This window comes from Phyllostomus hastatus, unplaced genomic scaffold, assembly GCF_019186645.2.
Source record: "Phyllostomus hastatus isolate PE091 unplaced genomic scaffold, TTU_PhHast_1.1 phas_scaffold_345, whole genome shotgun sequence".
Classification (NCBI taxonomy): domain Eukaryota; kingdom Metazoa; phylum Chordata; class Mammalia; order Chiroptera; family Phyllostomidae; genus Phyllostomus; species Phyllostomus hastatus.
The window spans coordinates 24,365,538-24,386,400 of NW_025334024.1; the positions used below are offsets into that span (position 1 = coordinate 24,365,538).

The following is a 20,863-nucleotide window of genomic DNA, read 5'->3' on the forward strand; positions in this document are numbered from 1 at the left end:
GGGAACGCAGCAATGTCCTGGGGCTGCGGTGGGATGCCGGGCTCCCCCCTCCCATGCAGCAGGAGCCCACGTGGCAGGTGACACACGTTTCTATTGGGACAGAGACTTCTCACTAGTCGGAGAGCCTGTCATCTAACACTAAACTACAACAAGCTTGCTTTTTGCTCTGAGTGGGAAATGGTGTAAAGAACCATTTGCCTTCTTCTCATTCCTTTTTCATGATTTCATCTCTAGACTTGTCCACCTGCCTTTTCTCAACCAGGGGAACCGACGGGTGAGTGCCTCCAGCGTGCCCCGCCCACGTGGGCAGGCCCACTGGTGGAAAGACGAGGGAAGGCAAGCCCAGGGGAGGAGGCATTTGAGAGCTGGCTCTGGGTGCCTTTGGCCTCAGGGACCAAAGTGAGGCCAACGGCACGGCAGCGGCTACAGTGAGGAAAAGAAACAGCTCGTTTAGAATCATGGTTCTTGCAAAACACCTTGAATTTTACTCACAGTGCAGATGTATTCAGTAAGCGCCACATCTGTACAAAAAACAGACTGTACATAGCTCATCGTTTAAAACCAGAACAGCCAAGTGGAAGGTCAGTACAGCCTTTTATTTTTACTTAAAGAAAAGTCTAAGGTGCGCATTGGGAACTGAACTGTTCGCTCTTCCAAGCCTTGGGAGGAAGAGTTTTGACCGGAAGAAGCAACTGCAGACCCCGCCCCAACAGAAAGACTAATGCACCGCGTTACACAGAACACGTCAAAGCTAACCTGCACGAGCACGCAGCATGCTCCGGGGAAGGAGAGGAGGACGCACAGCCGCAGCCCACTTCCAGCAGGAGCGCGAGCTCCCTGGCGCCCGGGGGAACGGGGGAGCCAGCGCAGAAAGCACTTGCTCTCTCCCCGAGCTAACGACTAACAACTAAAGAGCACACGCATATAATACTTTGATCTTGAAGTGGGTAATCGTGGAAGTTCCAAGATTATAGCCACTAGGTTAGCCTGAGTATTGATGTATAAAAATATTTTTCAAAAATGCTTAGAAGAGAGTTCTAGAAACAGGAGGACTACCTCGGGACCAGCAGAAGACTCGGTGACACAGGGACTGCACACGGAAGACCAGAAACGGACTTGAACATGTAGCTTTCAGGTAAAGGACACAAAGGACATCTCTCGGTTCGTTCCTGTGGCCGAGGCTCGCTGTGACGACACGGCTCCAGGGACTTCAAGACGGGCAGCTGGCTTGAGTCCAGCCCGAGGGGGAAGCTCCCGCACGGCGAGAGCCCCATGGAGGCGAAGGCCTGAGACCTGCGTGCAGACACCCCACCGCCCCACCGCCGATGGTGGGGAAGGCCCCGCTGGGGCGCTGGGGGCGGACCTGCGGCAGGCCCGACTCCGGCCCCCGGGAGAGATGTCCACCTAGGGAGGGTACCACCAGGGTTGCTGAGCACAGGTTTTTCTGAAGAAACGGGTCCTGGGAGGGTCACGTAATTTTTTTTTTTTTTTACTCATCAATACTTGTCACATTAGTGAAGAGTTGTGGCAGAACAGAGGTGGTCTAAGATCTGTTCTTCCGTCTTCAGCCGAAGGAAGGAAACCACTGGGCTGCCCAGGCCCAGGGCAGTCCCCCTGCCGGCGGCGGTGGGGCTAGTGGCGCAGGCTGTTCTGGGACGCAGGCAGGCAGGACGATTTGCACAGTGACGTCACCACTAATCCGCTGCTCAAGTCCAGTGCCCGGCCTTCTTTTTCCTACACAGGGAGAGAAACAACCTCATGAGGCAAGAAATAGAAAACCGCCCCGTGTAGCTCAGAGCCCTGGCCCGGGGGGCGGAGGCGTTCAGGGTGGGGGGTGGTTATTTGCACTTTTGCTCAGCATAGGACCTGGTCGGTCTTAAAAAACACACCTCTCTTCACTGAGAAACATTTATTTTCCCATGTAAGAGCCTGCAGTTTAACAAGAAAGGCAAAGTGGAATTAGGCCTGCCTTTTAGTTTTGTCCTTCTGATTTTTTAGGGACCCTAAGAGGTCTCTGGAACCCGTGTCACCAAAACGTGAGAATGCAATTCCCCAGTAAGGGTCCCGGGTCCCTGCGGGGGGACAGCAGCTCACCCTCTGGACGCCCAGCAGCTGCCGCTGGCCAGGCTCCCAGGGAGAGGCACCGAGGTGGTGGGTTCGACGGTTCTATTCGAGCTTTCCAAGCGGCTCAGCGTGACTAACTCAACGGGCAAGAGTGACTCCGTAACAACAAAACAGAAAAAAAAACTGACTTACTGCTTTGTAGTCCAGAAACATTTCTTTAAAAGCCAGAAAATCAGTAAAGGTGAGCAGCATGTCGAATATGTCGCCGGCCACTTCGTCTTTATGGTGCCTGCAAGGGACGGGGGGGGGGGGAGCTGGTTTGTGCGTGAACAGTGGGACAGACTGTCTCCTCGAGATCCGCTCAAAGGTTTCGGGGCCCTCCTACCCGGGACCCAACCGCCCAGTGCGCTCAGCGCTCGGCCTTGATGTTCGAGCACGGAACACCAGAGGGGGCCTTTTTTCCAGGCGGGAGGAGGAGGAAGGCGGAGAACGGTGGAGCGCGGAGTCGGGCCCCACTCACTGTAAAGTCGTCGTGAAGGCCGCCATGCTGAACCCCGGAATCCGCTCCAGCAGCTGTTCCTCGATGTACTTCTCTACCAGGGAGATCTGTAACGGCGGGAAAGGCCTCTGTCGGACCACCAGACTTCCTTTCCCAAAGCCCGAACTAAGAGCCTGTTCCGTGCACCTGGCCCCGGGTTGAGTGCTGGGGATGCCACAGAGAACCGAACCACGGCTGCCGTCCTGGAGGAGGACTCGCCGGGCCCGCCGAGGGAGAGGCACTGGCGGGTCGTTACACGAAACAACACAGATGCTCTCGGGTCAGCAGGGACAGCGGCGGGGCTCCCACCCCGTGGCAGGAAGGAAGGAGTGAGGTGAAGGGACTGTTCATCCCGGGCAGGGGGAGTTCGTGCAGAAAGAGCACAGACAGAAGCCTGTGCTTAGAGGCGCTCACAGGGCCCTTGTGAGCTGAGGCTTGGCTTGAGAAGCCTGCGCAACTCTGCCAAGCTTCTGCATCAGGAGAGAGAGTCCTGCAGGCCCACGGCCATCCTCGGATGGGGGGAGGTCACACCGGGAGGCAGCCCCAGACCTCAGCAGAGCGGAAAGACCCCAGGGTCGGGAACCGACGTTCCTGGACTCTAGCTTCAGTTTTGCCACCTTGGTTTTCACTTTTACCTAAGTTGTCCTTACCCGACTGGATTAGGAGAAACAGCGTGTGAAAGTCAAAAGGTCAAAAGTATATAAAGGCGAGGTATGGTGACCCCACGCACAGTAACTGAAAGCAGGACTGTGATAAAGCCAAACATCTTTTAAAATAGAAGCTGGTAAAATCAAACGTTTGAAAAACAGCCCCAAAAGCTGTGTGGAGCAAAGCAACAGGAGATGAGGACTAAACCAAATTCTATTTATTTTTAGGGAGGGAAGGGAGGGAGTGGGAGAGAGAGAGAGAGAGAGAGAGAGAGAGAGAGAGGGGGAGAGAGAGGGGGAGAGAGAGAGAGAGAGAGAGAGAGAGAGAGAGAGAGAGAGGGGGAGAGAGAGGGGGGGAGAGAGAGAGAGAGAGAGAGAGAGAGAGAGAGAGAGAGAGAGAGAGAGAGATATCAATGTGCGGTTGCTGGGGGTTATGGCCTGCAACCCAGGAATATACCCTGGCTGGGAATCGAACCTGGGACACTTTGGTTCCCAGCCCGCGCTCAATCCACTGAGCTACGCCAGCCAGGGCTTTCAGCACCTTTCTTTTAAAAAGATTTTATTTATTTTTTAGAGAGAAGGGAAGGGAGGGAGGAAGAGAGAGAGAAACAGGGACTGGGTGCTTCTCCCACACACCCCGACGGGGACCCAAACCTGCCACTCAGGCGTGCGCCCCGCCCAGGATGCGAACCAGCGACATGCTGGTTTGCGGGACAATGCCAAGCAACCGAGCCACACCTGTCAGGGCAAATTTCAGCATCTTTTCACTGTAAATTCACATTTAACAAAACCCTAACCTCTGGTAAGAGAAATAGAAATCCACTTACATATTCATTAAAAATCGGTGTGTAGGTGAGTTTATTCTCTTCCGTGTCTTCGAACTCCTGGTAGTGCTTCTCCATGAAGTTTCTCTGCAGTAACTGGAACTCGTCATCTGAAGCACAGTGAAGAGAGGGATTCTTTGTGGTGCAGACTGGAAACCATAGCGGTGTGTACATAGTCGGGAATCGTAAGTCAGAAGCGGTTTCTTAGTGGTCAGTGTCAAGGAGAGAGAAAGCTCAAGGTGTTTCAAGGAAGCGTTAAATGGGACACCAGTATGATATAGTCTTACTATTACTATTATTACTATTTTAATACTACTTAATTACTATTTTAATAATGAAATATACACAACATTAGATTGCACTAATTTTAAGTGTCCCAGTTGGTGGCACCGAGTACCTTCGCACTGCTGTGTGGCCTGCAGCCATGACCACCGAGGCCCAGCCGGTCTTACACACGGCATACAGGGCGGGTTAGGAGCTCCCTCGCATTACTCTTCCCCAAAGGAACGACAGGGTTCTCTTATCCTAACATAAATCCAGCAGTGGTGGTGAAAACAGTTTAGTGAGTTAAATGCATGGGCTCCGACAGAGGCTAGACTGGCTGGGTTCAAACACCACCTCGGGCACTTTGCACTGTGTGACCTTGGGCACGTTACTTAATTTCCAGTTTCTTCACTTGGAAAACAAGGGTGATCACAGTTCCTGTTATATAGGATGGCTAGGTGGAATTTACATGAGAATTCATGCAAAGAGATTAGTTCACAGCAAACACTTAAATGTCAGAAAATAGGAAATTGTAATAGCTGAAAAGACTTTGGAGTAAACACGCTGGGTTTACAGAAGGTTCATTTTCCCAGAGCATACAGGGTACCCCTAGAGGGCAGAACTCCAAGTATTCCTCAGGCTCCCTGCAATCCCCAGACCCACAGGGAATGAGAGCTTCAGGGTCACAGCTGAACGGTGAAACGTCTGTATTTACAGGGCTAAGGGCACGGACCTTTCCTGCACCCAAACATACAAAAACTGCGCTGGTGATTTTCAGACTACACCACACTAAGAAATACTGCTAGTAACACCAAGGAAGTGTCCTCTTCCTAATTCTCAGAAAACTTGGAAGTCAATAGACAAATTTTCTTAGACTGTAAGTTTTTCTCTCTCACACAGAGTTGTCTTAAACCCTCGGAGCCACTTACTGCTTACTACTTAGAACTTATGGATGCCGAAATGAACCCACAGACAGGAAATGCAGATCCAGCTAAAGTACAACACCTTGATTTCTTCGTGGACATGTGTGCTATGACTATGGTATGATTCTGCAGTTTCTGTCATAAAAATGTTAAAACCAGGTGGCTCATGGTCTCTGAAATAAAGGAGGTCAAAGATTTCTTGGAGTTTTGCCAGGAGCCCCGTAACTTCTGGGTGCTGGATTTTCCGAGTAAGCCCTGACTCCCGGATCTGTGGACATGAGTTGTTTTAAGGAGTCCCAGGGTGCACGCACTAAGGCTTACTATTACATTGTGCTACATTAAAAATTGTATGCAGCTTGATGTTTTCTCTCGTTTAAAAATTAACTCTGCCCTGACCAGTGTGGCTCAGTGGGTTGAGCATCCTCCCACAGAGCAAAAGGTCGAAAGGTCACTGGCTCATTCTGGCTGGATTGCCCCTCAGGGCACATGCCTGGGGAGTGGGCCAGGTTCCTTCCCCCCCACGTTTCGGGGCTGGCTGGGGGCTTGTGAGAGGCAGTGGATTAATATTTCTCCCTCATATAGATGTTCCTCTCCCTTTCTCCCCGCTTCCCCCCTCTCAAAAAATAAAAAAAATCTTTTAAAAAAGTTAGCTCCCCAAATTGATGTGAGTGTCCTTAAAAGCTCGGGTGTAAGAACTGATGCGCAGCGCCACACTGGCGAGGGGGCTTACCCATGATAATGTTCTCTAAGTATCCAACCACAGCATCGAATTCTGCGTCAGAGGCGGAGGAGCTGGAAAATACGCCTGGATTAGCTGCTGTTTCAAATCGTTTAAAAAAATTTATTTGGACATTTTCAAACATGCAGGGGAACCCCCGCCCCAGCAAAATAAACTTCCTATCACTCAGCTTCAACAATTGTAATGATTATTGTCTAATCTAGTAATTCCAAACAGAATAAAACACAACGTGTTGCGACACTTAGATGAATGTAATGGCTTCACTTTTGAGAAAATCTGAAATAAAGGGGGGAAAGGGTCGCGTAGAACATGTTAAGGCTCCTCCGCATGTATTTCCTGTGAGTTGTACTCAACGCATTTGCGCTATCAACCCATACTATCAGTTTGCCAGCGTGAACCCGGAGCCTGCGAGACCCTGGCCAGGGCGGGGGGTAATTACACTAGGAGTCCCTGGTGGTGGTGGGTTCTCTGACCCGTGGTCCGGCCTGGGCAGCTCAAAGCCGCCACGTTCTGCTGACGATGAAAGATTGGAGGAGGGAGTGGGGGAGGGGTGCTGCGATGGAGGCGTTGATCATTGCGTGACACCCGCCCCGCACTCTCGTCCTCCCGAGCCTGGAGCCTGAAGCCGGCGGGTGCCACAGTGACAGAATTGACACCGGTAATTGGGGCGGAGCCTCGACAGTCCCCCACTTCGCCAGGGCACCCGCTCCAAAGGGCGCAGGCCGAGGCCAGGCGCCAGGTTGTCCCGGACCGGACGGTGTCACTTACGAAGACAGCGCGAAGCTCTCCTCCTCTAGGGCGTCCATCGCTGCTGCCGCCGCATCCACCCCGCACAGGTGAGCCGCCCGTCCGCCTCTTCTTAACCAACCCGCAGGCCAGGCCCAGCCTCCGTTCTGCTCCGCAGAGACCCAAGCGGCATTTGGGAGGCCTTGCCGCCCAGGCCACAGCCGGGTCGCGGCCTAACCACGCGCCAGTCCGGCCTTTCTGCTCCGCCAGGCCTCTGCGCGAGTTGCTGCAGCTGCCTCGAGGCCCTGGCGGCGGTTACCGAACTCTACGCGCCGCACCGCCTCCTGTCACCATGGTAACCGCAAACCCGTCCCCCCGCCTCACAGCTTGCGACAACCAATCACAGACGCGTTGCCTGACGCTAGGGGCGGGGAAAAGATAGGGAGCGGAAGTGATGGAAAAGGATGGAGTCGCGAGGGAAAGCAGCTGACACGCCAGCGAGCACCACGGGCTCGTTGGCGTGTTTTCAGGCTGTGCGGCGGTTAAATCTCACGTCACCCCCGTTTTATAGAAGGAATCCAAGCCAAGGCCCTCAATTTCCTCATTTGCAAATTACAAGATTTAAGACGAGGATTACCCAGTTTAAAACGGGTTTTAAGAGCACTACATTGCAAATCTCTGGAGAGCTTTTGAACCGGATAATTGCCGACGTCAGATCTGCAAGGCAGTTATTCCCTCGCGTGGAAGCACACCGGCTTCAGGCTCGGGAGGAGCAATTACCTCACGGAAAGTGGATACTGGAACATCATAAATATTCACATCATAAAGACTACTCTGCAGCAACTGTTTTCTTTGCTAATTGGACGAGATGAAAGTTGACAGACCCCCTTTGAACAATGCAATCCGAAAACTTTTGCTAAAATTTGCCAAAAACGATTCCTGAGAGTTGATTTCTCTTGATTAGACCACTGGGCATTGTGTCTCTTTGGCTGCATTATATCACCTTTCGGCCAAGTGTGGCACATGGTGCAGGGATTTAAGGTATGGCAATTGTTATCAAGACACAATTGTATCCAGGATGAGATCAATTCTCAGAGGTACTAACTCTGCTTTAACACCCAGTCGAAGACAGGCATCTAAAAAGGTCTGCCGAATAACTGGACTGAGTTCTGTTCAAGTCCAGCACTGGCCACACAGCTCAAAGCAAACTCGGCAAATTTCCTCATGGCCTACTTTCTGTATAAACCACTCTTCTTTTGGACTAAATGAACTTGCCCACCCTATCTGTTGCTAAATCATGCATGGGATCAGAGTGGAAGGAGAAAATGATAATTTCATCTATTCTGATTACCTATGGCTGTTACAAGCCACCCAAAAAGCTTGGTGGCTTAAAAGCAATTTTGCTCACCAATCTGCCGTTTGGGCAGGACTTGGTAGGGAGAGCTTGGCTCTGTCTGTTCCATTCCGCATCAGTTGGGGCAGGTGGAATGGGACTAGAGGAGTCTCTTCCCAGCTTGCTCACATGGCTGGAACATCCGTGTTGGCTCTTGGCTGGGAGCTCAGTGCGGATGTTTGTTAGAGGGCTGGGGTGGAGGAGTTTCAGTTCCCTTCCATGTACAATAGGCCTTCCCAGGGTTGCTTGGTTTTCCTCATTCCGTGGTGGCTGGTTCCAAGAGCAATTACCTCAAGAGACAGGAAGTGGAAGCTTCCAGTCACTTAAGGGCCTGGGACTAGAAACTTGGCACAGAATCACAGCCATGGAACTATACTGATCAAGCAGGCACAGAGTCCACCTCGATTTAAGGGGAAGGGACATCAAAGAATTTGTGACCAACTTTAGTACACTTCACCATCTCTGGCTATTAGAACAAACTATACCAACCAATGGGGACATGCCCTGGCTGGTGTGGCTCAGAGGACTGAGGGCCAGCCTGTGAACTGAAGGGTCTCCAGTTCAATTCCCAGTCAGGGCACGTACTTGGGTTGCAGGCTGGGTCCCCAGTTGGGGGCGTGTGAGACAACTGATGGATGTTTTCTCTCACACATCAATGTTTCTTCTCTCCCTCTTTCTCCCTTCCTCCCCCTCTCTAAAAATAAATCTAAAAAACAAAAACAAATGGGGGTAAAGATAATCATAGGTACCCACTTAACTCAGGCATGTGCCAAGTACTGGCGCTGAACATTTACAAATACACGGTCTCCTTTTGAAATACCTGAAACTCTATGGGGAAAAACTGCAATGAAGTACTGTCATTTCCATTTCACAGATTAGGGAACCAAGGCTGGGAAGTACTTGCGTACTTGCAATAAGGAGAATCCTGGGCCTGAAACATGCGGTCCAGGCTCATTCCTGTTTTACTCGTCATGCTAAACTCCAATCTCTGAGTTGTTAGACCACACCAGAAACTAGAACACGATACTCTTCTGGCGGGGGACAAACAAACAAAAACCAACCAACCCAGAAAACAAAACTCCAGAATGGTATCTCCTTTTTGGAGAAAAGTAAATTTACTTGACTCTATTCAATGTTTTCCATGAATAATTATTTCTTAAATCCTCTGGGTTAGCATTACTAATTGTTTTAAGTGAATAGCAAAAAATGTAATCTATGGAAGACCTGATCTTAGCAGGAGTGTGTGTGTTCATGGATACATATTCAAGGTGGATGTAATTCATGCAGAAGTCATTTTCTGCTAGTGAAATTATTTCTGTGACTGAATCACTGTTTCCTGGCATTCTGCAAATGGCCCTGTGACTTTACCTCGCTTTATCAATCTCATTCAAAAAAAGGTGGCAATTCATTAAAAACTTTTTTTGCTGAAATCCTGGGGGTACTTCTGGAAAACATAAAATATAAATGATATTTTGTTCTCTCTGGTACAATATATCATCAGTAAAAGCCTAGCTTTCAATTTCTGTTAAAATGCTTACAGGCTGTGCAGAATATAGAGCTATTTACTCTCTCCTACATAGCTTGATAGCTTTCTCTTCTGTGTTGAGTAAATAGCTTTCCCTTTGAAATAGCTCCAAGATGACAACTTTGCTTCCATCCTGAATAATTTAATATTGAAGCCCTTGTTTTCATGGTCTAGAAGTGAAGAACTGGAGAAGTAGCCCCTCTGACAAAGTTTGAGAGCCGATTCCTGGAAAGCTACTTTCCTTTGTTGACAGATCGCCTACTATTTCCATTTACTTTCTGTCTTTGCTGGATTTGCAAACTCCTTTCACCTCTCAGATGAATTACTTCCAAGTCTCCCTACAGGTCTATTTCCATATGTCGTTCATCTTTTATCCCGCACCCCAACTCAGTCTCCATATTGAAGCCAGAACCATTCTTTGAAACTATTACATTTATCAAAGCACCTGTATGCTTAAACTTCTTTGCTTTCTATCGAATTTAGGATAAAATACGAAATCCTTCACGTGGCTCCGTGAGCGATCCCCCGCTCTCTCCATCAATGGAGCACACAGTTCAGCCCACTCAGTTCCTGTCTTGCTAGCTACGGGGCCTTCCATCAGATCCCAAAGTCACGGAGCACCGTTCATCCCGAGTGAGGGCCTTTGCCCACAGTGTGGTGCTCACGCAGCTACCCGGACCTACGCCCGTTCTCAGTCTCTCTGCCTGGCCATGTCCTTACTTCTTCGAGTCTGTCCTCATATCACTTTCTCAGTGAGGTTTCCTCTGCCCTTTCTCCCCATCTAAACTGAGTCTCCGCATTGTCTCTCATAGCATCCCATTCTTTTCTTCCAAGGCACTAACAATTTATTGTGATAATTATGTTGCTCTCTTCCCACGACCAGATGTAAGCTCCACGAACAAGCCTGTTTGGATCCTGTATTGGCACAATGCCCAGAATGTATTAGATGCTCAATAAAGATCTGCTGGATGAAAAGGGATTAACCTTGCTTCTTGCTCCTACTACTGGACTCTCCCCTGCTCGGGAAAGCAGCCCTTGAACTTGAGAGGATGCTGTCTTGGAACTTCAGCAGCAGGTACCAATGAAAGTTGTGAAATCTTAGTAAAAAAGGGCAACGAATGTTTTATTTCTCCAATGCAAATTACTGTGTTCACCACGAGCTAGAGAAAACATATATATATTTATAGATATATTTGAATTTATGGAAGACAAAGACATGGAAAAAAATCCAGCACCCCAACAAGTACAGCCAGGAAGGAAATCAGCTCTGTGAGAGGACATTGGAAAGAACTACAAACAAGAAAGGGTGGGAAAAGGAGAAAAAAAAATGTGCATTGAGTTTAAGACATTGTAAAACTCAGGAGACATATTTACTATTCAAGTATAAACTCAGTAAGGACTTGGCATAAATTGAAAGGCAGCTGCTGAGGTACACCATTATAAAATAAGTTCTATGAATTTACAATTCTACCTTCCAATTTTCTGGGAGAAAAAACCAAACTCTTGAAGGTCTTCACCAGAGACCCTGAGCGGGGTGAACACTTTCGATGAAGACATAGTCGGCAACCCATGATTGAATTCACTCTTCAGAACCATGTGATTTATTTAAAATGACAGGAATACGTGCTCTCAGGCTGTCCTCAAAGAGTTTCTGAGACTATTCGTTCAAGAGTTTCAAAGGATATTACTTCCAAAAACAATACTGATTAAAAAAAATTTTTTCTTAACAAAAACCTGATTTGATGGTACCTTAAAAATACCCTAAATACCAAATATTCTCCAGTCAGCCATTGCAGTTAGTTTAAGAATTCCTCCTGCAATGTTAAAACATTTTCCCTCACAAAACGTGGGTACTGAAATTGGATAGAAACACCACGAGTGTGGAAACACCACCAATGTTCTGCAGTTAAAAAAAACTAGAATGTTCTTTGGAATCACTGAAATATCAAAAATCTGGTTTGTTTTGTTTCTCCTGCGGTCGGTGCACCTTCTCGGAGGCCCTCCGCGCTGCTGTAGTATTGACCTATGTGACTCTAGCTTTACAGATTCAAGTCTTCCAGTGCAACATCCACACTTCCCACGCCGCTCTCTCTGACCAGTGGGGGGTCACACGTAACCCAGAAACGGCAACGTTTACTCCTCCGTAACGACCTTCTGTCCAAAATAAAACTTTAGAACACGAGACAAAACATCCTGTGTTAAACGAGCCAATGAACCCGACCGGGAGAACTCCTGCGCGCGCCGGCGCTGCAGAGGGCGCGCTCCCCTATCGCGGCCACGGAGGGCCGCAGGCCTCGCTCGTGCTCGCGCTCGTGCTCGCGAGCGCTCGGCTTTCCTCGGCCGTGAAAGGGATTTCCCGGGGCTGGCGAGTTGGGTTGGGTTCTAAGAGAATTTTGTCTTTGACAAACTACCGTTTTTAGCATAAAATCTGGCCATGGCTATAAGTTTCAATGTGCGTACAACTGATTAGAGATGGGTTTTTTTTTTTCCTTTGTTTTTCTTTTCAACATTGGCTGGAACTGAGTAGAAATAAGTCCGTAATGTCTCTTCACGTGTGTCATGAAATGTGCGAGATCTGTCTGACTCTGGACACTATTTCCTTACGACACAACGGGCAGGTCTCCAGTTGCAAGGCACAATTCATGCACAGGTCACTGCGGAGAAAGACAAATGCCAGTTAGGGTAGCGCTCCAAAAGGACCCCTGCCCCCGACTCAGTCCGTATGAAACGCCAGTAAGCTGTTAGGGGGACAAACAACAATTGGCGGCTAACAAAAGAAGTTCTTATATAAATAATACGTCTCCCTCCCATTTCTGACCCCCGGTCTTCCTCTCCCGAGGAAGCTCGTGCACATTCTTCCAGAAGTCTCCATGGGCACAGCGTACATGTGCAGATGTGTATAAGTATGTAGGTTCAACACTATTTTTCCCAGGCAGCTAGCCATTGAGCCCAATATCGTTTGCCAAATAGTCCATGTTTTATCGTAGATTTGACACTGTATCTTTATCATATGTTAAAATTTTCATTTGTAGTTAGTTCTATTTCTGGGTTTCTACTCTGTTCTGCTGTTCTTTCATTTTGTTCATATATTAGGACCAAACAATAAACATTTGTTTTAATATATCTTAAGATGTAGTAGGTAGGGTAGTGCTCCTCCATACCTCTTCTTTTTTAGAATTTTCTGACCCGCCCTGACTGGTGTGGCTCAGTTGGCTAGGTGTCATTCTGCAAAGCGAAAGGTCACCAGTTCGATTCCTGGTCAGGGCACATGCCTGGGTTGTGGGTTTGGTCCCCGATTGGGGTGTGAACAAGAGGCAACTGATCAGTGTTTCTCTCTCACATCAATGTTTCTCTCCCTCTCTTTTTCCCTCCCTCCCCCTCTCTCTAAAAATAAATAAAATATTTTCTAAAAACCCACAAAACTAGACACAAAATTTTTCTGGCCTTAGTATCACGTGAATTTTTAAATTGGTGTTTCTATTTCTAGAAAAAGTCGTGTTGCCTTTTTTATATGGACCAAATTAAACTCAGGGTTTAGGGAAAACAGTTGCCTTTCCAATACTGAGAGGTCTTCCCAGCCAAGAGTGGATTTATTTATTTGAGTCTCCTATTCCCTCCTCGGTGATTTAAACGTGCTTTTCACATACTCGCCACATACTTCCTGGTATCTATTCGCAGACAGCCTTTTTGGGACTATTGTAAAAGGAAACTTCAATTATACGTTCTAACTGGTTACTGTTCATACAGAAAAGAGCTACTGCTTTTTGTAACCAACTAGTGTATTCAACAGGTTTTCAGTCAAATTCTCCTGATAATCCAGGTGTTTAATCTATCATCTCCAAACAATTCTTTTCCTCCTCCCTGTCTGTCTCCCCGCCTCCCCCCTTGTCTTGACTGCCTCAGCTTACAGAATGCAGGTCATGGCACCGCCCGCAAGCATCCTGGTCTCGTCCCCAGCATCTGCTGGAGTACTTCCAGTGTGTCACCATTACAAAGATGCTAGCATTTGGTTGAGACACATATGTCTTTATATTGTTAAGGAAGTATCCATGCATTCCTATTTATATGGTTTTCTCCCTTCCATTCATTTGTTTTGAAATATTTCACCCATTTGGAATGGATATTTGATGTTAATGAATGCCTTGGCAGCATTTTTTGAGAAAGCGCTTAATTCCCTGCACCTCCTGGGTGGCCTATTTAAGTACGTTACACTAACGGACTTCCTGTATGGTACCATCCTTGCGTTCCTGAGATAAGCTCCCCCTCGACTGTGTTGCTGGGTCCTATTGCTAATATTTGAGATTTTTAGATTTGTTTAAATTTTCTTTTTTGGTGCTTCCTTTATTAGCTTTTGGTACGATCATCCTGGAGGCTTTGTGAAAAGAATATGGTGGTTCCTATGGTTCCTGTTTTCTCTGTGGTCTGGAGAAGTTTAAATAGGATCTATGTACTCCCTGAGAGTTGGAGGGATTCACCTGGGAGAACATCTGGGCTTGGTGATTGTGGGGAAAGGCAAAGGTAGCTTTGATTTTTTGTTTGCTTGTTTTTAGATTTTATTTATTTACTTTTAGAGAGGGGAAGGGAAGGAGAGGGAGAGAAACATCAATGTGTGGTTGCCTCTTCCTCACCCCCTACTGGGGACCTGGCCCAGAACCCAGGCATGTGCCCTGACTGGGAGCTGAACCGGTGATCCTCTGGTTCACAGGAAGGCATTCAATCCACCGAGCCACACCCTCCAGGGGTGATCATTATCTCAAATTCTTCTGTGGTAACCGGAATACAGGATTTTTCAGTCTCTTCTCAGGGTCTGTTCATGTTACTCAGTTTATTCAGATTTCTTTTCTTGAACTGCTACCCTCCACCCCATCCTTTTAAACTGTTGCTGCTAAAAGTTGAACTAAATTTTCTTATAATTTTTTAAATTTCCTCCTCCAACCAGTTTTGGATTTATCTATTAAGGATACCATGCTCATACCTAAGATACCTGGTTCTAAGTGTTTAGATTTCAGCCTTCTTTCACGAGCCTTATTGTGGGCAGAAACACTGAGAAGGCCAGAGAGCACAAAGATGAGTAAGACCAGGTCCTGCTGCCTGGGATCTTACCATACTTACGGACCAAAGATCAGAAAGGGTATGGAGATACCCAGCCCTTAAACTCCGCCTCTGCCTGTGAGGCCCTGATAACGAAACCCCCACAGGGGCGCAAAGTGGGGCATTCTGGGCTGCAGAGGGGATTCCAAGAAGAACCACAGCTGGCACTGCGGGGCCTTCCTTTCAAAGAGACACTGGCACAGGTGGGGTGGAATGCGGGACATGGCATGCCTGTCCCTTGGCAGCCGTCAGATGACAACCCGTTCCAAGACAACAGACGAGCAGAAGCGGAGTCAAGGGCCTGGGCTGAGACATACCTGAGGGTGACAAACTGGCGTCCATCACTCCAGGCTCTGGACCCCTAGGAGACCTGGCGGCTAAAGCTACGTCAAAGTAAGAGCAGGGCAGGGCTCGGGCCGTGATGAGTTACGGGGAACCGGCCTGGGACATCGGCACGGGCACTGCCCACACACCGTCAGCGCACACACCTGGCCAGGCCAGGGCCTGCCCACCGCCAACCCTGTTCCAGCCCTGGCTGGGACGGCCTTCTTGTGCGGCCTTGGCATTTAGCCGCTCTGTCCTGTAGGGTCGGGGCTGCCCTCTGAGCTTATCTCATACAACTGGAATTTGGTTAGATGGCAGGGAGGCGCTGCCTTCTCAATGGTTAGGAGTATAAATAATAAAAATATATGAGGAAGCTCTAAGGCTAAGAGTTGCCTAAGAAGCTCATAAACAGCTCCTTGTGACATGAGAACGACCTGGCGGTTGCAAGGCCCAGTTCACACGGTGCTGGGAAGCCGAAGGCCCTCCATGTCGGGCGGCAGCTTCTGTTTCAGGTGCTGCCTGGAAGCCGGCCGTGCACACTTGGCAAATCTGATTCCTCGTTCAGCCCGCTTTAGATAAAATACGCTTGACGAACTGCCATGAACATTCTAAATACTCTTGGTAACGCTCTCAAAGCAATTCAAGAACAGGATGAAACCCTGCTTAAGGTAGTGCACGAAACAGGAGCTTCTCAAACAAACCCTCTTACCTGTGCCCACATGGCTTCAGCTGCGTGTCTGCCACCTCGTCACAACACAGGGAGCAGCAGTTCTCCCGGATGCTGACTTGCTTCAACAGAGCAAGGCGCCTGTGCCTGAGGAGAAAACACGGCGTGTCAACGAATGAGTGGGTCCCGTGAGCAGTGAGGCATGGGAAATGCTCTGAAACTGTTCTGTGCCGTGGACAGGAAAGGGGCTACACAGCAGACCTGACACGCTCAGCAGGCCTGACAAGTAGTGACCAAAAGGGACCACAGATTCCTAACTGGGCGGGCCATGGTAGGTAGTCACATGACGGGCCCATCAGTTCCTCAGTAAAAGGTTAGCCTTTACCTTACTTAGTAGCCCTGTCCGCTGTTCTTAGGCACCTGGGACTCCAAGCCTTGGAGATGTTCGAGTGATCTTCCCCAAACCCTTGGGAGGCATGGCCACTAGGTGGCGCACCTCAAACTCCTCACTGTTACCTGTTGCCCACGTACAACCCCTACTTACTGGAAATGTTAAATGTGAACTATCCTGTACCCCTTGAGATCTTGCTTCTGAGCATGCTCTCAGTTTGGCTTAAATAAATGCTAAAAGCTCCTAAAATATTCTGTAGATCTGGACATTCTTGCATCCTAGTATGGGAAGTACGTTAAACTCAGTCCAGTAGCTTTCACACACAGTTCACTCTCGCCAAGGCTGGAAGTCACTGGGTTCCACTGGGATGAGGACGTCATGGTCACGCCCTCGGTATCAACGGTTCAAGGGATTGATCTGCACAAGGTCACACGCCGCAAACAGACTCAGGAACCAGGTTCAGATCTTTTAGTTCTAACTCCAGCATTCTTTTCATTTTACCAGCAAATTTTCAACCGTGTAAGCCACACATCTCCGAGAATTTGATGAAAAGCATAGGGCCTTTCCCAAGAAAAACGCACAACCGTAAGTTTTCATACAATTTCACTAGGTTTTATAATTGCCCATCGTAGACTCTGAGCTTAGAAGCCTTGCGTTTTCACTCAGTTTGGAATGGGAAGGCAGAACCACACCGCCGAAGGCCAGCCCTGACGGACAGGCAAGAGGAACACGAAACATTCACTCAAGTGCATAAGGCCTCCCTACGTGCCAGGCACCGTTCCCAGCCCTGGAGACCCAGCAGTAGAGAGAGGACTGACAATGTCCTCTGCCTTCAGAAAGCTTACACTAGTGGGGGGACACAGACAATAAACTAAATAAAAAAGTGACATGTACAGAGTGTTAAGCACTGATGAGCTTTAGCATGAAGAAAAACAAAGCGGGGAAGACGATAAGGAGGGTGCACCAGAAAAGGTGACATTTAGCCCTGTGGCTCAGTGGATTGAGTGCCAGCCTGCGAACCATAAAGTTGTTGGTTCAGTTCCCAGTCAGGACACATGCCTGGGTTGGGGGCCAGGCCCCTGCTTAGGGGCAGGCCAGAGGCAACTGATGGATGTTTCTCTCACGCGCATTGATGTTTTCTCTCCCTCTTTCTCTTCCTCCCTTCCCCTCTCTGTAAAAATAAGTAAATAAATAAAACTAGAGTATGTTTCAGAAGCAGCAGGGAGGCAGGTGGCTGAAGCAGCAGCTAAACAAATGGGAGACGGTAGGGGATGAAGTCAGAGACATAACAGAGAGGAGGAGACACATTGTGTAGGGCATGGCAGGTCACCGTATGGATTTAAGCTTTTGCCTTAAGTGAAATGGCAAGCCACTAATATTCTGAGCGGAGAAGCACATGATCCGATTTAAACTGTAACACCATCATTCTGGAGGCTCTACTGAACACACTGAAGGGGGTCACGGCAGGAACAGAGAGACCAGCTGGATGGCAGGGCAAAAGTAGTCCAGGGGGAAATGGAGGCTGGGGCAATGATGGGACCTGGGATGTAACCTGAAGACACAGCCCGCAGAAGACTTGCTGCGGAACGGGATAGGGGAAGGGCAGAAAGGTGTCAAGGACACGCCAGGGTTATGGCCCCAGGACCTGGAGCGGTAACGGGGTTATTAACAGAGATGGAGGAGGACCGCTGGGGAAGCAGGCGGCCCGGGGAGGGCGACTACTGTAGCTGAGAGTTGGACGGGTATGCGGCGCCTCACTGTGTTCTTCCTCTTCTTTTCTCTTGTGTGTCAAGTTTTCCATTGTGAAAAGGCAAAGAAGAAGAAAACAAGAATGAATAAAAGGAGAGATACTGGAGACAGAGAACATGCGTAATATAGGACAGTCGACAAAATCCCAAGAAGCAAGAGGGCCACAGCCTGCTCAGCTGAAGCCGGGAAGGAACACTATTCCGGCGAGCACGGGAGTACCCCTGAATGTGAAATTTGGGACACGGGCTGCAAACACTGACAGCACAGAAAACAGTCTCGGGCATGTTAGCACTGAAAGCCACAACCTGTAAGTAAGCTCAACTGGAGTGTAGCAGCTCGAGGCTGGCATTAAGGAAGTTACTCAGTCAGCTCCGGACAACGCCTGCCCTGGCGTCACTCTCGGAGACAACGACATCCAGTGCAGCCTGTGACTCTGCCCTCCCTCCAGGCAGGCCGCCCTGTCGGCGCTGACCCGACACGGCACCCAGCGAGCACCCAGAAGTTGCCCACAAAAGGGGACTCGCCCACAGTGGATGCCCGTTACCATCTGACTTTCGGAAAGTTCGATCCCGCGGGGTGGCTAACTAAGTGCCAAAGCCGCTGTAACTTCAGCAAGCCTGCAGGGGACTCTCGGCGGACTGACCGTGCCTTGCACGGTGTTTGTGAGAAGGCAGACTGATTTACGCGCCGCATGCGAGAAGACGGGCTCCGTGAAGAGTGATGGGGTGTGGCAGGTGACAGAGCTGTCGCTTCGGACCTTCAGCGAGAGGAAATCGGGCTCGGAATCTCTGTCAGGCGCCAAGACAAGTCAAAGGGAAGTTCTAGGAGTGAACTTTAGGTCCCTAAGCTGGGATGTGAGTGGCCCTTCTGTTTTTGGGCTATTTCTGCAGACAACGCTGCTGTCGCTGCGTGACATGTTCTGGTTCATCTGGAAACTGCGGAGGCACTCCCAGGCCGCGGGCACTGAGTCCGAGGGGAAGCGCAGCCCAGCTGCTGACGCACCTGCTGTCTGAGCTGACACCGGGGCTAGGTTCACAACCTTACGTCACAGGTGCCTTCAGGGGTGTAACAGCCCAACACAGGCCACACCAGGGCCCGTGTGGTCGCCTCCACTGCCAGGAGAGACTCATCACTGACATAATACAGGTGACATTGGTAACAGAATACTCTTCCTCACAAAGGCCCAGGAAGCTGCTCTGTTAAAAGATGATAAACTTGGGCTCATTGTGAAACAAGGTTCAACTTGAAGCGGTTACCAGGAAGCAGCTGGAGTCCTTCCCAGCCTAAGGGACAGACCACAAGCACTGCACATGGAAGGAGGCGGCATCCGTCCACTGAGACCGAGCCAACCACAGCTGCTGGCAAGGGAGGGCTGTGAAATTTCACCCAAGACGGCCTCCGCTGTCCTAACGGCTGCGGAACAGCGCTGACACCTGTACCACGCAGTGAAACCCAACAAGCAGTCTGTTTCCACAGACCCAAGTCTGTTAAAAGATGCACTTAGTTTCCCAATGTTTAGGATTTACTGATATCAAGTGAAGTTAGTGTGCAGGGCTTTCTGGCGTGTGTGTGCATGTTCCACTGTCTGAGTTTCATGACCAATGTCGTTCAGCTCACAACCACCGTTTGGAAATGTCTTCCTTCCTGGGGCCCGCCGCGCTTAAAAGGACAGCGATGTCGCCTGTTACCTAACAGCCTGGTGGCGATCCCGCGTGAAACCGCCTGGGTCAGGCGCTTCTGGGGAACATAGCGCTTAATTTCTTCCAATTAATTTTATAACAATGGCTTTTTTTATACTCTTCTGGGATGTGTTTTAGTAATTCATATTTCCTGGGAAGTCACCATTTACTCAGCTTTTCAGATTATTTGTAGAAAGTTGGGAAAAAGCCTCTAGAAACTTGCAACCTCTCATGGGACACATGCGAAGGTCTGGGCACGGCGGGCTCAGGCCCCTTACCTTGGCAAAATGATTTTATCTTCAGCTGTCAGGAAGGCGTAGTCATTAAAAGTGCTAAATTTCATAGATGGTGGATATTTGAACGGTTTTGCTCCAAAATTGAACTCACACTGTTGATATGACATGAAACTAGCTGCGGCAAAAAATCCGGACCTACAGGGAAAATGAACGCAGAGGTTAGGACAATCCGCGGCGAAGCTCGCGCACAAGCGGCTTTGAGAAGTCGGAGCGGGCCGTGCCCTAGCCGAGAGGGTGGCGGGCTGTGTGTCCCCACCTAGACAGACTGGGGCCACTCCATCCAGTCCCAGCAAGGGGTGTCCTGCCCTTACTTTTCTGGTCAAAGTTCGGGGCAGCTTTAGGTATGATCGAACAGGTCCCCAAACTTGAAATAACATGGTTTCTCATCGCAACTGACTATACAAATGGACAAAGTCTTTATTCTGGAGAAAAGTGCATTCCATGCATCTCCTCAAATTTCTTACTGGGAAAAGCCACTTACACAGTAGAGGAAAAGACTTGCTTCTCAGGAGGGAGCTGGTTGCCATTTAAAAAGAAGATCATTTGCTTTTCATTCAAGTCCAGCAGAAATCCTACCGTATCTCCTACAGGGTAGAGCAAAACACCGTTACAGTATGGGGTTCTGCTGCGTGGCTCAGGGCTCTGATGTCGCGGCACTGAGCCTGCATTCGTGGTGGCCACGGAGTCAACACGCCCACCTTCCCCGTTCCTTCCGCACTGCTCTGAGCCCCACCCAACCAGTGCTTTCATGTAGCGCTAAGAAGAAAGTGTTGTCAATTAATCTAGGACAGGCCCAATTTCAAAGATGTTAAAAATGTGAAAAAAGATATGTGCATTTTGGGATCGGTGAAATTCGGTGAAATCAAAATCACGTGCTGTTTTGCCTCTTGGTTGAGATGTAAAACTCCCTAAGATAACAACTGCCCCAAAACCCGTTTTTAGCAGTGGCATTCATCTTCACGCACGAAGCTTTTGCTTTTTAAATTGTTGAAGGTGAACACGCGGAATTACGCAATGATGACA

At 49.1% G+C, this 20,863-nt stretch overlaps 2 protein-coding genes across 4 annotated transcripts in view; both read right to left on the reverse strand.

The window, feature by feature from the left end:
- Nucleotides 1-575: 575 nt before the first annotated feature.
- On the reverse strand, nt 576-7,069 carry LOC123805857 (ADP ribosylation factor like GTPase 2 binding protein). The gene is made up of 6 exons (XM_045818655.1): nt 6,768-7,069; nt 5,991-6,052; nt 4,077-4,183; nt 2,585-2,670; nt 2,257-2,353; nt 576-1,734 (listed from the first exon to the last, which is right to left on the reverse strand). Exons 1-6 carry the CDS (start codon nt 6,803-6,805, stop codon nt 1,633-1,635), a joined length of 492 nt encoding a protein of 163 aa, XP_045674611.1. The 5' UTR covers nt 6,806-7,069; the 3' UTR covers nt 576-1,632.
- Nucleotides 7,070-10,745: 3,676 nt separating this feature from the next.
- The window catches only part of RSPRY1 (ring finger and SPRY domain containing 1), a 41,142-nt gene continuing 31,024 nt past the window's right edge, over nt 10,746-20,863 (reverse strand). For all 3 annotated transcript variants that reach the window (XM_045819102.1, XM_045819103.1, XM_045819104.1), the window contains exons 12-15: nt 20,322-20,424; nt 19,823-19,975; nt 15,768-15,872; nt 10,746-12,297 (exon numbers count right to left, since the gene is read on the reverse strand). In XM_045819102.1, the coding sequence (XP_045675058.1) occupies nt 12,201-12,297; nt 15,768-15,872; nt 19,823-19,975; nt 20,322-20,424 (458 nt within the window). In that variant the 3' untranslated portion in view covers nt 10,746-12,200. The remainder of the gene's footprint in view (nt 12,298-15,767; nt 15,873-19,822; nt 19,976-20,321; nt 20,425-20,863) is intronic.